The 15,281-nt window shown below is 44.8% G+C and overlaps 1 protein-coding gene across 6 annotated transcripts in view; it reads right to left on the bottom strand.

Annotated features, from left to right (window-relative positions):
* Positions 1 to 1,131: 1,131 nt before the first annotated feature.
* Positions 1,132 to 15,281, bottom strand: part of SH2D4A (SH2 domain containing 4A) — a 51,547-nt gene continuing 37,397 nt past the window's right edge. For 5 of the 6 annotated variants that reach the window (XM_006765506.2, XM_015565170.1, XM_015565169.1 and 2 more), the window contains 3 exons: positions 12,827 to 12,957; positions 3,655 to 3,875; positions 1,132 to 3,199 (listed from right to left, as the gene is read on the bottom strand). In XM_006765506.2, coding sequence (XP_006765569.1) covers positions 3,107 to 3,199; positions 3,655 to 3,875; positions 12,827 to 12,957 — 445 coding nt within the window. In that variant the 3' untranslated portion in view covers positions 1,132 to 3,106. Of the gene's footprint in view, positions 3,200 to 3,654; positions 3,876 to 4,897; positions 5,105 to 12,826; positions 12,958 to 15,281 lie in introns of those variants that run through there. The other variant, XM_015565173.1, reaches the window with a different exon arrangement.

Raw genomic sequence — 15,281 nt, 5'->3', positions numbered from 1 at the left:
CTACTCACCTTTCTTGACATTGCTTAGCACTGCTGGTGACACTGAGGGACAAGGACCTTTCCGTGCATCTTACTGTGGCAGGTAGGGCAGGTGATCAGACCAGGAGCCTCACAGATGGGGGGAGGGGTCTGCAATGGGGGGATAGTGGCCGGAGCATGTGAATGGCTATAAGGGGAGATGCCGGAATCCAGTTGAGGGAGAGGAGAATCCACACAGTCGGGGAGGGGCATCTGCCACAGTCCCAAGAGGCAGGCAGGTTGGGGTACCTGGGATTGGGGCACATGACAAAACCTGAGGGGAACATCCCAGACCAAGAAACCTTGGGCAGGTAGGTCAGTGCTGGGCTTCTTTTTTAAAAGAAAATATATATTTTATTGATTTTTTTACAGAGAGAAAAGGAGAGGGATAGAGAGTTAGAAACATCAATGAGAGAAATATCAATCAGCGCCTCCTCCACATCCCCTACTGGGAATGTGCCCGCAACCAATGTACATGCCCTTGACCGGAATCAAACGTGGGACCTTTCAGTCCACAGGCCGACGCTCTATCCACTGAGCCAAATCGGTTACGGCTGTTTTTACTGATTTTTAGAGAAGTGCTGGGCTTCTTGAGTCAACAGATGGAGGGGACCAGGGCCAGGGTTCGGATGGCCTCACCTTAGGCCATAACTAGGGTGAGACACAGGGAGACCGGGTCTTACCAGCTGAGCTGGGATGAGAATTCAGGCCTCCTCAACCCATTTAGTTGTAATCAATTTCTAAATTCTGTAAAGCCTTCTCTTTCTCTAAGAATTTCAGGTCTTAGTCCTCACCACCATACCATCAAACACTGGACAGCTTATTCCTCTGAGAGTCAGTAACCAACAGGGTAAAACAGTGCAGAACTCCAATCTGCTTCTCCTTGTAACCGTAGGCTCACCCAGTCATTTCCCGTGTTCTAAGTCTTCCCCCAGTAAGAAGTCACTTGGTGTAGTTATATCTGGACATGACTGTACTTATTTCCTCCAGAAGAATTCTAGGCAGAGGGTGATGCTGGAATCTTATATGTCTTCATAATTACTAGTGACTGTAGGGTACGTTTCTATTCATTCAAGAACCTAAAGATTTCAGAGCTGAATGATCCTAAAGATCATCTAGTTAAAATCCCTTGTTTTATTTCATTAGAAGTGAAAAGATGAGGTTCAGAGAGGTAACGGGTCCTATCCACGACCACAGAGCTCATGGTGGGAAGAGGCGGGAACAGACGTTCCTGGCTTCCAGCCCGGCATCATCTCTGCCATTCTATCACGTCATGGTCGCTGAGTCACAGAGAGGAAGCGGAGAGACACTCTTGACACTAATTGACAGTTGTCTCTCAGACAATAGAAAACACATGCAGCATTTCAAGAAACACATAGCAACTCTCTGTGTTTAAACACTGCCTCATTAAAGTACACATCTCCACCCATGCACACTCGCACATATATATAGACAGACAGGCACCCCGCCCTCTTTACGGGTTACATTTTACACTGCCAGTGAGTGCTTTATGCAACCAACAACCTCAGGAACAAATGGCTACCACCGTCTGCTTCCTTTAAAACAACACTGATGCGGGGACTCAGGCCTGAAGTCTGAGTAGATCTCCATCTTCCCAGAGAATGATCTCGGTGACTCTGAGCCTCCTTGGTCAGGCCTCCCGCCTGATGGAGGCTGGGGGTGGGGTGGGGTGCAGTGGGGCAAAAGATTCCTGACTGAACAATTCTTCGTCCTGAGCTAAGAAGAGCCAATGGGAGGTTCTTCTCATCTTCTGTTTTCCCTTTATTAGGAGGAGGGCGGGGTGCCTGTCTGCAGTTGTACATCTCGCATTTGTATGGTACGTAATGCACATCCGGTTCTATAATTACATAAATGTCTGTATTGGTTTTCTAGGGGTGCCATAAAAACTACCATGAACTCAGTGGCTTAAGACAACAGAAATTTGTTCTGTCATAGTTCTGGAGGATAGAAGTCTGAAATCAAGGTGTCAGTGGGGCGACGTTCCCTTCTAAGGCCTGTCCATGCTGCTCTCCTAGTTCCTGGTGGTCGCCAGTGGTCCCTGGCATCCCTGGGTTGTAACTGCATCACTCCTGTCTCTGCTGTCATCTCGGGGCCTTCTCTCTGCGTGCCTCTGTTCCCAGATCCCTCTCTCTTTATAAAGACACCTGGCATTGATTATGGGGCCCATCCTAGTTCAGGATGACCTCAACTGGCTTACATCTGCAAAGACCCCATGTCCACATAAGGTCACATTCACAGGTATGGGGGCGGGGCTAGGACTTCAACATATCTTTTGGGGGACACAGTTCAACCCACAAGAAGTAGCATTCACACAGCTCACTATTGTGTTCATGTCAGTCACCACTAACACGTAGGACCTCACGTGTGCACAGACTCCATCGCTGGTGCACTCTGGGTAGAGCCAACGTAGACGGGCACCGTGTCCTGGCTCTCTGTGATGAGGACACTCACAGACATCAGCTCGCTCTCCTAGTCCGCGGTGTTTTTGTCCTGGTTAAGCCCCTCACCCTATACTTTAAACACATTCAACTTACATGCCTGACTTTGTTTTCCTATGTCTCTTGCATCCTGGCTCCAACGTGCACAATAAGTGAAGTGTGTTTGGAGAGTCATCTCAGCCGTCAATAAAGCCAGCATGTCACTTCATATAAACAGGCCCTGGGGCTTTTTGAGATGATGCAAAAGGAGAGCGTGGAGACCGTGAAATAGTTCCCACGAGCTACTGGTTTTTAAAGAACACCTTCATTCCTAAAAGGCTCCAATTTCTTCTTTGTTCACTTTGTCTTATATACATCATGGAGGGTGTATCCTTCATATTAGGCAGTTGCTGAAATGGGGGATCTCCCTTCACGTTCGGAGTGCGTACGATGCAGAGGTGATCTCCTCTAACATCAAACTCCGGCGTTCGTGCAGAAAAGGGATTTCTGTAGGAACCCAAGGGTACTGTTGGCTGGTCAGTACTGGCTCTGCGGCAGGGTCATTTTGGCTTCACACACAGACGTCCATTTTAGCTGTGTCTGTCCACAGGAAAGCCCAGCCGAGGGCTGCAGGATGACACGTGGGGGCTGTCACTCAAAGAGCTCCAGGTAGTCGGGAGGCTGGTCCCGCTGACCGCAGGGGTACAGGAGGCGCTCCTGCCCCAGGGAGGTTATGGGTTCCTCCTGTGAATCAAAAGGCACAGGTCAGGCTGGGCAGGTTAAGAGAGTAAATAATGATGCTGTGCCACTCCTACCTCTTGAGAACACAGAACTTCCTGCCTATCCTTGATTTACACAAAGCTTCATAGTCTATGACAATTTCAAAACACATGTTGCTCATGTTCAAAACTCCTGTACTGAGTTCTAACTGGAGAGTGTTCTCAGATGTGGTCAGTGTAGGCATAGAGATTTTAGCGTCTCCTATGTTCTCTGCCCAGGGGGGTCTCCCTGAGTATTTGAGCAGGAACTAGGCTCAGTGATAAAGGAAATGCAATTAAGAATCCTGACGATGGGGAGGAATTATCAAAGACTAATCCCCCATTACTTGTCTCAATCATTTTTCTCGTAATTGCCTTCCAGAGCTCGAGCTGCTACAGGACAGGAATTCACAGAGCAGGTCAAGTCTGTGCATGTCTCACCCTGTGGTACTCCACCAGCTCCGCCAGGGTGGCGTGCTGCAGCTGGTCCGCGCCCAGGAAGCTGTAGGAGTCGGTGGAGGCATCGATGAGGAAGTGTTTGCAGCCATCCTCAGACAGGTAGGACAGGGCATAGCCCTTGATCCTCTCACTGACTCGGATCAGGAAGCTGCCCGGCACGCATGTGCTCAGAAGTTCATTTGCTCTCGTTAGTGTGAGAATTCCTGTGGGTGAGAAAAGCAGGTGTTTCAGCCAAATCATTTCCAAACCTCTCCTCTGTTACACATAGTTGTGTGGCTCAAAATCAGTGAACATAAGTATGACGTTAAGTCTGTTTTAGACATCTAAGAAGAGTTATTCATCTTCGGGTCTTTGGGAACTGGGCAGGGTAGGTTACATAAGCAAATGGATAGTATAAAGGAGAGCGTTTAGCCTTCAGAAGAAAAATTTCCACTTATATACCCAGTTACAGCAACACGGGGGTCAGATGGCTTCTGGATCTGGCAGATCCTTGACAGTCACCCTGGGAGTGTGAGATCTGGAAGGGGCCTTGGAGGTGCTCTCCTCAGTCTACTGATGGATACTGTATATCCTGGGAACAATCCCATTTGATCTAGAACAATGGTTCACAACCAGGGCAGTGCCTGGAACTTGTTGAGAGACATTTGTGGTGGTCATGGGCAGGGAGGGGTGTGGGGCTCTCTTGGCCTCCAGTACATAGAGGTGAGGGATACCACTAAACATCGTACGGTGCCCAGGACAGCTTCACAGCACAAGTAATCAGCCAACTCAACATGTCAATAGTACTGACGCTGAGAAACCTGGTCTAGAAGTCAGCAAGTTAGTGATGGATCCAGGATGGATGTAGGTCTACAAAGCCCTCCGTCGTAGCTACTCCTAAATGATGCTCATTGGCATGAAGGAATAAGGGCATACACACACACATATCTGTCTTCATATATACTCAAAGGAATGAAACTCTTCATATACACACACACATAGGGACTACCCATTTGTATGTGTGCTGTGTATTTATCTTCATATGTAAATAGCTGCATATATATCTTCATATTTTTTTCATATATCTATACTTTAGATGCCTCATGAGTTCACACTAACTCAGACCAGACTTTTCCCAAAGGCTCAAACTCATGAGGTTTGACTCATATTCAAGATCTCCTTTTATTCCTATTGTAATTCTTCAGTTGAATCAATAATGTTAAAGTCTAGAGAAAGTGCACGAACACATCTTGGGGAGATGGTGAGGTGGAGAAAGGGGCAGCATTCTCCTCGTGTTCTGTTTTTTAGCAGACTTATGCTCTTGCCTTCTCCCATTCCACACTGATACTCAGCATCTCATCATTAGGAAAATGAAAACACACCTCCTGGTGAAAAGGAAGTGGATTATCACAGCCCTTTAGTCTTGTTGGTAAAGTTAATTGAGACTTGAATCCTAATTATCCAGAGAAAAATATAAAATAAAAACATTTATATTATTATTTTTTAAGTAGACCTTTAATAAAGGGAGGATTTAAGAAATTGCCTGTTGGATGATTATTAGTATTTGTGGTGTGAAGCTCACCCAGCCAACACCAACCAGCCAGCCTTTCTTGTGCCTTCTCTTCTGCCAGCACCACTCCAAACACCCAGCCTGTACCTCACAATGTGTCCATGAGATTCAACCCCAGTGAGATGCTGGGGTAAGAACTGGGGGTTGTGAAAAGCCTGGCAGCACCCCGCCCCCCTCCCACCCCACCCCCAGGTAGGAAATGTCCCTGGAACAGAAGATTCAAGGCCTTCCTTCCAGGGCCTCCAGCCCCATTGCACTCATGCCCGGCAGGGCTGGTGATGCCTGTGCCTGGTCCCCATCACGTCTGATCACCTCTCCACCCTTTCCCTGCTAAGACCGAGCCATTGGAAACTGTAGGTACTACAGATACGGAGTGAGCCTCTTGAGTCAGATTCTGCACTGTCCACGTTGGGTGCTCAAATGATGCCTGTCTAAGCTCCCACAGATATGGACTGCTGCTTCTGTTGGCCAGTTTTACCTTCCTGAACACACCCAGTCCCGCTGCTAAGTTACAGATGACGACGATAAGCTGAAACAAGGCAATGGGTAACCAGCCAGCCCAGGGACCGCACATGAATACTCTGGACTTGACTGCCTCTGAAACCAGGGATGTCTGTCACTGACACTGAAAACTCCCCTCAGAGCTGATAAATCGGAGTGAAGGAGAAGCAGCATTCCGGAAAAAGATTTCTCTCCCTTCCCCAACTTACTGACTCACTCTGAAATCCCAAGCGGCTTCAACAGATGGTGCAGATGTTATACTTTATATACATGATGTTCTACAGATGGGCTCGGATTCCTAAACCTGGGTTAAGGTCAAACTGCTCCTAAACTCAGGTCATACAGTAGCTGTAAATCAAACTGCCCGAAGCCCCTGCATCTGTAATTATTGCCCATTATGCACAGATCTTGGCACCATCTAATCTCCAGAGACACCAGAACACAATACAATGATTCTCCGGCAAAGGACAGGTCATAATGGAGACTCCTTGCACACAGGGGAACCGATGGCAGGTCCAGAAGGGAAGTGCTGTTGAAACAAGGCTTCGTCCTCTTCGCTTTAAGCAGGATTCTTATTCCTGAAAAGCACAGCCTCTTGGTGCATCGGATGATAACAGCTGATAGCCAGTTTGTCATGATTCCATCGGGGCACTGGGTGCACCCAGGGAGGCCGGGCTGTGGTTACTGCCAAGCAGTGAGCTCTGTGTGCCCACAAAGGCAGCTCTTGAAGGCAAAGCCAAAATCCAGTGTCAGATATTAATCACCAGGGACTCGAGCAATCTCCTCAGTATTTTTCATCCCATGATTTGCCTGGGCACGACTGAGAGTCCAGACGCAGCGGTCTCCCTCCAGCCATCGAGGCCGAGACCTGCAGGCCGCCTCCCCCTGACCAGCTCTCTCAAAACCAGAACCTATCCGAGGTCACGGGAGGATTTCTGTGCTGGTGAAAAGGGGGCAATTTAAAAAGCTTTCTTTTGCTTCACCAATTTTTGAAATGACCCAGCTCTCCCAGCAGCAGTCTATTTAGAGCTGAATCCAGGTGGGTGTGGCAGAACTGCAGCGTCCAGAAGAAAGCAGGTGTCTCCATGGGGAGCTTACTGACAGCGCCTGGCTCTGAAGAGCCTGGGGCAGGAGCTAACACTCCTGGAAGCCTGGTCGTAACAGGAGGGTTGAGAGGGAGCAGAGAGAAATGCCTACTCCTCTCTGCGCGAGGACTAGGCACCCTCTAGGACAGTACTACCCAATAGGGTTTTCTGTGATGATGGAATCGTGTCTGTGCTGTCCATGGGTAGCCACTAGCTACGTGTGGCCATGGAGCCCCTGAAATGTGGCCAGTGTGACTGAGGGACTTACCTTTTCATTTTACTTAATTTTAATTCATTTTGATGCAAAGAGCTACATAGGGCTAATGGCTACCATATTGAACAGCACAGCTCTAAAGCCCTCTGGAGTGAAAGTGGGCTCCATAACAGGCCCAGGAGAATTATTTTTTGCACAAAAAAAGGTTAAGTAGACCCGAGAGACCTGAAATAACTCGGACATGCTGTGGATTTGAAGTTAAATAGATCTGGACCTGACTATTGACTTTGCCACAACTAGTGGTAGAAGCCTGGAGAAGAACTCAATATCTTCTTACTCTATAAAATGGGAATAAAAATTATCTCCTTTAGCCCAGCCTGTGTGGCTTGATTCCTGGTCAAGGCATATGCCCAGGTTGTAGGCTTGATCCCCAGTAGGGGGCATGCAGGAGGCAGGCAAACAATGATTCTCATCAATGATGTTTCATCTCTCTGTCCCTTTCCCTTCCTCTTTGAAATCAATAAAAATATATTCTAAAAAAATTACCTCCTTTAAAAGTGTTCAATATAATGCTTGGCGCACATTAGGATCTCAAAAAAAATTATAGCTCCAACAAAATCTCTGGCAGACAATTAGAATCACTAAGTATTACTGGATTCAAGCTAAATATATAAAAACATAATTTCCTTACACATACAACTACCAATTATGTGGTTTTAAAAATCCCATTCAAAATAGAAATAATTACAAATACACAGGACTAAATCTAGCTTTCTTTTTTTATAAAAGGTACTTGTTCTGCATGGGGAATTTACTTAACAATTTAAAATAAATATAAGGAGAGATTTACCATGTTCTTGGATGAAAAGAATACATAACATAAGATGGCAATTATCTCTTTAAATTAATCTACACATTCAATGTAATTCCACTCAAAATCTCAACAAAGGTTTTAAAACTTGACACATTGCCCTAAAAGCTGTGTGAGTAAATAAAGGGGTCGTTAAGACAACTTCAGAGAAGCCGGACATAGAGACTTATTAGTAATCCCCACATACAGTATCTTGGCATACAACAGAGATAGCATTGTAAGTCAGTGGAGAAAAGAAGGGCTATGTAATGAGTGATGTTGGGACAACTGGCCACTTTCTATGCAAAGCAATAAATTGGGATTCTACACCAAATATCATATACAAAATAAATTACAGGTGGATTGTGGATTGTGCCACAAGTAAAAGCCATAAAGGAAAAACAGCTAAACTCAACCTCACTGAAGTATAAACCTTCAATGCTTCCAAATGTGCCAAAAAGTTAAAAGACAAATCACAGACTAGGAGATGAATGAGCAAGAAGGAAATCTGCCAACGGTCAGCATTTGACCTCAAGCTGCCAGTCTTCCCCGAGTCTCCAGCCTGCTCGCCTATCCAGCAGATTTGGGACCCAGTGAGCCTCCACAGTCATGTGAGCCAGTTTCTTAAGAAGTGGCCCTGAGAAGAGCAACTACAAAGGCCCTTAGGAAGGGACAAGTGTGGTGTGTCAGCCTCAGAAGTGACACATATGGTGGAGAGCAGTGAGCAAGGTAGGAGGAGCGGTTTGAGATGAGTCTGGAGCAGTTGTCGGGGGGCAGAACAGGTAGGCTTTTGTGGTACATAAGAAGGAGCTTGGGTTTCACTGTAATTGAAGTTTGACTACGTGGAGGATTCGGGGGCCGCCGAAGAAAGATGGAGACTGGTTAGGGGGCTGATATAAGAGGCCAGATGAGGGACTGACATAGATGATCCTTGTTATTCACATGATAAAGTTCAGAACTCTTTGCCTTTGAAGGATCTGAGCAAGATACACCGCAGTATTCCCGACAGTCCTCCTAAATGACTCTGGGTACAAGATGTCCAAATTAACTAACATTAATTTGTAGAATATATTTTTTTAAAATCAGAAAAATACCAACTACAAAATTCCTTCACAAGGCCTTCTGCCCAAACTGCGGGGGCTCCCATGTGTTCTTCAGGATCCTGTGCTTACACATTGGAGTAAGCTGGGCTATGAATCTGCAGGGAGGACCTTCCCCTGAGGCAGGTGGAAAAGTGTCCAGGGGGGAATGAGTGCATCTGACCTGGAATTAGGTCCCTGGTCTCCAACCCACTCCCGGAAGCAGCCAAGAGATGGCCAGCAAGTTTCTGCATTATTCCATCTGGGTCCCAACACCCAACTGATCCATGTGAGAGTTAGAAACTGCTGTAAGGAAAACTAACAAAATATGAAAAAGAACTTGAGAATCTTTTCAATGTGTTTTGCCCCACGTGCCACATAACCAGTGGGACCAGAAGTCCAGTGAAACGTGGGATCGATGGTCTGTAAAAAAAACTTTAGTTTTTGCTGAGGGAGAGGTAGATGTGGGAAGTCTTTGCATATTCCAGGATCTTGCTTGATCATGGGATTTTTCATCAAGATCCTACATCTAGGAGTTCAGAGGCAATGCCCATTTCACCAACTTCAAAACTGGCATCACAGAGCATGCACCCATGGCAGGATATTGTCAAGCCGTACACCATTTTGCTTCATTATGACCCCAAGTAGAAAAGGAGAAGTGAGACCGAGATCTGGGCTCTCTGCTCTTCTCTGCCACTGCACTGGATATTAGGGCTCCCTGGGATTTTGTCCTGGGTCTTCTATCATTATTCTCAACTCAACTGCTGGAAATATCTCATCCCTCATGCTTTTAGTTATGTGCTGTCCACTCCAATCTGTTATCTCTAGCACTGATCCATTAATCTGCCAAATGGATATTTTCACATGGCTGTCCCAAAGACATTTCAAACTCATTTTATCCCAAATGAGCTCATTATCTTCCCTCTTTTCCCCTTCCCTACGTTTCCTCAGACTCCTATGTCCCTTCTCTCATTTGACAGCAGGCCCCCTTCCACTCAGCCCCACAAGCCAGTGACCCAGTATCCTCATTTCCCTTGTCCTCTCTGACCCATGCCTACCCTTACCTAAAGCTACTTAAGAGAAAAGGGTGAAAGCATGAACTTCTATGGGGTGAAAAGTTAGGTGACTAAAGCAATAACTTGGGAAGGGTAACTTATGACAATGAAAGGAAGATGGTAAGCCAATAAAGGAGAGTTTCTATTCTAATATTTCAAAACAGGGTTCCTGATAAATAAACAATCATACTTCAAAAAGATAAGCTATGATCCCCCTTATCACAGAAATATGTGAAATTTGTCTTCCTGAAACTGAAGACAATGACTTATAGTGACTACATGGTTTTGTATTTATTATACGTACACATATTTTATTGTATATTTTATTTATCTTGCTTATGCCATGATAAATATTTGTATGAATGAAAATAAGTCAATAACAAAGCAACTAATAAGTTTTTATCCTTAGTTTCCATTGTCCTAGGAGATGTGTTGGTAAACATACTGCTTTGAGTTATGTCTGATATTTTGCTGCCTATGGGTTCTTCTAAAATTTTTATGGTTTCCTGTCTTACATTTAAGTCTTCTATCCATTTGAGTTTACTTTTGTGTATAGTGTAAGTTGGTGGTCTAGTTTCATTTTTTTGCATGTTTTGTCAAATATTAATTGAGCATAATGGCTTGGGTCAATTTCTGGGTTCTCTGTTCTGTTCCATTGGTCTATATATCTGTTCTTGTGCCAGTACCAGGCCATTTTGAGAACAGTGGCATTGTAATATGGTTTGATATCTGGTATTGTGATCCCTCTGCCTTTTTCTTTTATTCTCAAGATTTACCTGGATATTTGGTGTGGTTTTTTTTCATTCCATATTAATTTTTGGAGAATTCTAGGTCTGTGAAATATGTCATTGATATTTTAATAGGGATTGCATTGAGTCTGTAGATTGCTTTGGGTAGTATGGACATTTTAAGGATGTTGATTCTACCAATCCATGAACATGGTATATTCTTCCACTTGTTTATATCTACCTCTATTTCGTTTTTCAATGTCTTGTAGTTTTCTGAGTACAGGTCTTTTACCTCCTTAGTTAAGTTTATTCCTAAGTATCTTAACGTCATACTCAATGGGCCAAAGCTAAAACCATATCCCCTAAGAAGAGGAACAAGACAGGGATGCCCATTTTCACCACTCCTATTTGACATAGTATTGGAAGTGCCAGCCATAGCAATCAGACAAGTAGAAGAAATAAAAGGTATCCAAATTGGAAAAGAAGAAGTAATACTGTCATTATTCGCAGATGAGATGATATTGTGCAGCTAATAAGTTTTTATATGTAAAACTCAAGAGTCTTATTTTTAAACCAAAGTTCTAGCTGGATTTTTAGTCCAACTGTGTCCCAGGTTTTAGCAAATAGTTTTAAATAGAACTGCCTGTTAAAGTACCAGGATTTTTCATAACATCAACCGACATTTTCATTTTCTCACTCCCTGCTGTTAAACCACCACCCTTATCATTGGGGATAAGGGCATCTTCTTCCCAGTGACACAGAAACTGCATAGTGGCTGATTTCCTCAGTTCTTATCTTAAAAAGGAAAATTAAAAATGCAATTTGAGACAAGTGGTGATAGCCAGGACAAATAGGTAACTGACCCATGTTTTATTTATCTTTTGATGCTATCTTTCTCCCAATTTCTTTAAGCAAAATGGGAAGGAAGGAGGTTTACGACCTGGTCCTGGGAGGAAGGGGAGCTCATTTGGGAAGGGACATTTCCGAAAGCCTGAATCGCCAAGAACAAGTGTTCTCCAGGTTACAGCCAGCTCTGCTGTAACGTTCTAACTGCAAACGCAGCACTTCAGCAGAAAGCCTACCACAAACAATTGTGTTCTTTTTGGAAGAGTTTGCCTGTTATATATTTGGGAGCTTAGTTTGTAGACATATTTATGTGTGAGATGATGCTACTTAAAAGAGAGAGGCATTAACATCATTCCAACCAAGACTGCCTTCAGGACAAACTTGCTCTGTGAGAGAACTTGATTTTTGTTTAAAGTATTTTTACTGTAGATAGAGCCACTTGGTCCAGTTTAACCACAGACTTACGGAGCCAAACGAGGCAAAAAAACAACAACAAAACACAACCAACAGAAACAACAACAAAAAGAGACAAAAACAACACTTCCTTTCTTTGAAGTCCAAGAAACTGAGAGGTCAGTGAAATGTGAGCTGTGTAGACAGGGACTTGAATTAATCAAGCTTCTAGGGTCAAATAAAGAAATAGTTTATTAGCCAATATCTCCTCAGGTTCCAATGAACCCACTGTGCAACCTTCACTATGTATGACTGGAAACAAAGATCAAAAGCACAGAATTTTTAAGTTAAAGATTACAATTCCTTCATGTAACAGAAGAGGACAATGAGGCTCAGATAAACTGATTTGCTATGGAGAAGGAAGACAATTTGCTCAAAGTCACTCAACTAGTTATTGGACCGCTGACTTTCTTGGTGCCCCACCGATGTCCTGCCCACCATGCCCAAGGACCAGCTCAGACTCCCTCGGTGGACGGAAGGCGGTGCCATTTGATGGGAATTACAGTCAAGAGCCCTGGCAGGGCTCTCTCCACCCACCTGGAGGTGTTTTATCTGTGGTGTTGAATTAACCCAGGGTGCGTGCAGCGACCCCCACTGCTGCCTGCTTTTTCTAAATAGTCATGAGAATGTCGCTCACTGAGAAACTTTTGAAAAAACTGCCTTGAGAAGATAACTTCAAAGACTTCTTGGGCAGCCCAAACAAAAGGAAGCCTGTACTCTTCTTGCCTTGCCGGCGGGTCAGCAGTTCTATCCACCCTCAGAGGAGGTGCCACCGAAAGGCCTTCCGCACTCACCATGGAACCAGGGGGCTATGGTGTCGGAGGTCTTCTCGTAGCCTGCTCGCAGGGGCAGCTGCTCCTCTTTAAACCATCGGATGATGTCCTCCTGGGCAGAGCTGGATGCTGTCCTGGTCACTGCCTGATTTCTGTTATTTATAGAACCATTTATCCAGTTAGACTTATCTACTTTAAAAATAATGCCTTCAAAAACGTATATACTGAGTGGGACAAAAGTAGGTATACAGTTGTAACTATGCAAAAGAGAGTATATTCTTATATTCTTATTTATTAATTAATTGTATTATTTTCCAATGAACAACTTTAAACTTTTGCTCCAGGGAGAGGGGGGAGAGAAAGAGAGACAGAGAGGAGAATTATAGACATTTAAAGATTTAATCACATGGACTGAGCTAATGGGAGGTTGTACATCTGCACACTGTGCCACACTCCTCAAGAGCAGAAAATAAGTCTGTCACGTGTCCTTCTAGCTGTACAGGGCTAGTCTTGGGTATGCACTACTGCTGTGTTAACACATGGATTTTAATTTATTTTTAGTATGAATTAGAAGCTCCATTAACTCCTGATTAAACTTGAAAAAATAAACATTAAAAAGTAAAATGCAGCCCAGTACTGTTTTCCTAGAGAGCATGCTCTTGCAAACACAATAAATCAAATGCAATAAAACAAGCTTCTTTCCTAAGATTTTCATTATTTGATTTTCTCTTCTTTCTCCATCCACTCACCTCCCTGACTTTGGTTTCTCCTCAAACACACTTTGAAGAGATTTAGTTCTGTTAAAAGACAGCCTGAGAAATACAAAGTTAAAGGAAGAAGAGTGTTTTGAGATTGGGAAGAGAAAGTTGAAGCCTTTGGAAATCAATTGGGTAATAGCAGAACTGAAGTTCCATCACAAAAGTACCATTGCAATGTAATCAACATATTCCAAGTGCCACACAACAGCCCACTATTTGAACAGATTTCCATGTAAAAACAACAACAACTAGTTTGGAGGAACTACTGGAATGTCCTTTCATGGTAAATTAACGTTATGGTTCTTTCTACTTTTATGGTAACATATGCGACCATGAGTTACATGTGACATATATATCAGATGGACATGCATGTACATATGCATCTACAAACATACAGAACATTTAGGAGAAAAGAGCCTATAATATTTCACTTTCCTGGAAGCAGACACTGTGTCACTTGAAAATACATAAATTTTCTTACTAGCTTTCAAATGAGTTTTATTTTCCTTGAGGAGTCTTTGAAGATCAGGGGAAAACTCCAAGGATAGCCGGTCTCCGTGATTTCCTGGGCTGGCTCCTAGGTGACCCCGTCACCACTGTTTAAAGCGCCAGCCCTAAAACCATCCAGTCTGGCTGCCATACAGGAAGCATTTCATACAAGTGTCTTAAGTTGGAAAGAATGAGCTAATGAGCACAGCCCTCAGTAAAGGCCACCTTCATGGCTGTCAATCACACACACTGTGCTCTAAAAATATTGCGGGCGAGGGCACAGTTCTTTCTCCCGCCTGAGTAAAGCCTGGAGAACAGAGGCGGGTACTCGCCTCCCGCCAGGGTCCGTGGCCAATGCTCCCAGACCAGCTCAGGCGCTGGCCCGGGCCCTGCAGGAGCTTAGGTCTGTGTAACTTGGTCACAAAACTGCCAGGAGACCTGCTTCCTGATTACCTTCCTGGCTTTGTTGCCCATAAGAAAAAAAGTCGTTCCCCAAACTGTCACTTTGTAGAAGATGGTCATTTAGTCCCAAAATGGCCCTTTCCCATTGAGTGAGCAGAAATAATTATATAGGAAAAGGTCCACCTCATGTTACCCCTGCGGTCATACCTTACCAGGGAAAAACCTTGCCGAAAACTACTGACTCCGAGCGAAGGGAAACTTTGTTTTCTTTATTTTTCCACCCTCACAACTGAGGAGCATTTTCAGTTTTTAGTTCTAAAGGCAAGGCTTAATGAAAGTCCTGTTTCATTCAGTCAATATTTGGTTTCTTCTGGTTATTTTGCATGCCATCTTTCTATATATTAGAACTAGAGGCCCGGTGCACAAAAATTTGTGCACTTGGGGGGAAAAAGGGGTCCCTCAGCCCGGCCTGTGCCCTCTCGCAGTCTGGGACCCCTCGGGAGATAACGACCTGCTGGCTTAGGCCTGCCCCCCGGGTGGCAGAGGGCAGGCCCAACCCCTAGGTGCAGCCCCTGGTCGAGCTCAGAGCAGGGCCAATTGGGGAGTTGTGGCACCTTCCCCTGTTATGCACAGAGCAGGGCAGATTGGGAGGTTGCGATTCCACCCTCAGTCACGCTCAGGGTAGGGCCGATTAGGGGGTTGGGGCACCGACCCCTGTCACACTCAAGGCTGGGTCGATGGGGAGGTTATGGCTCTACCCCATCACACACAGAGCATGGCCTGTTGGGGGGGGGGGGGTTGGAGCACCGCCCTCTATCACCCACCGA

This window comes from Myotis davidii, unplaced genomic scaffold (assembly GCF_000327345.1).
Source record: "Myotis davidii unplaced genomic scaffold, ASM32734v1 scaffold93, whole genome shotgun sequence".
Classification (NCBI taxonomy): Eukaryota; Metazoa; Chordata; class Mammalia; order Chiroptera; family Vespertilionidae; genus Myotis; species Myotis davidii.
Note: the sequence above shows the minus strand (reverse complement) of the source record. Positions and strands in the feature narration are given on the sequence as shown.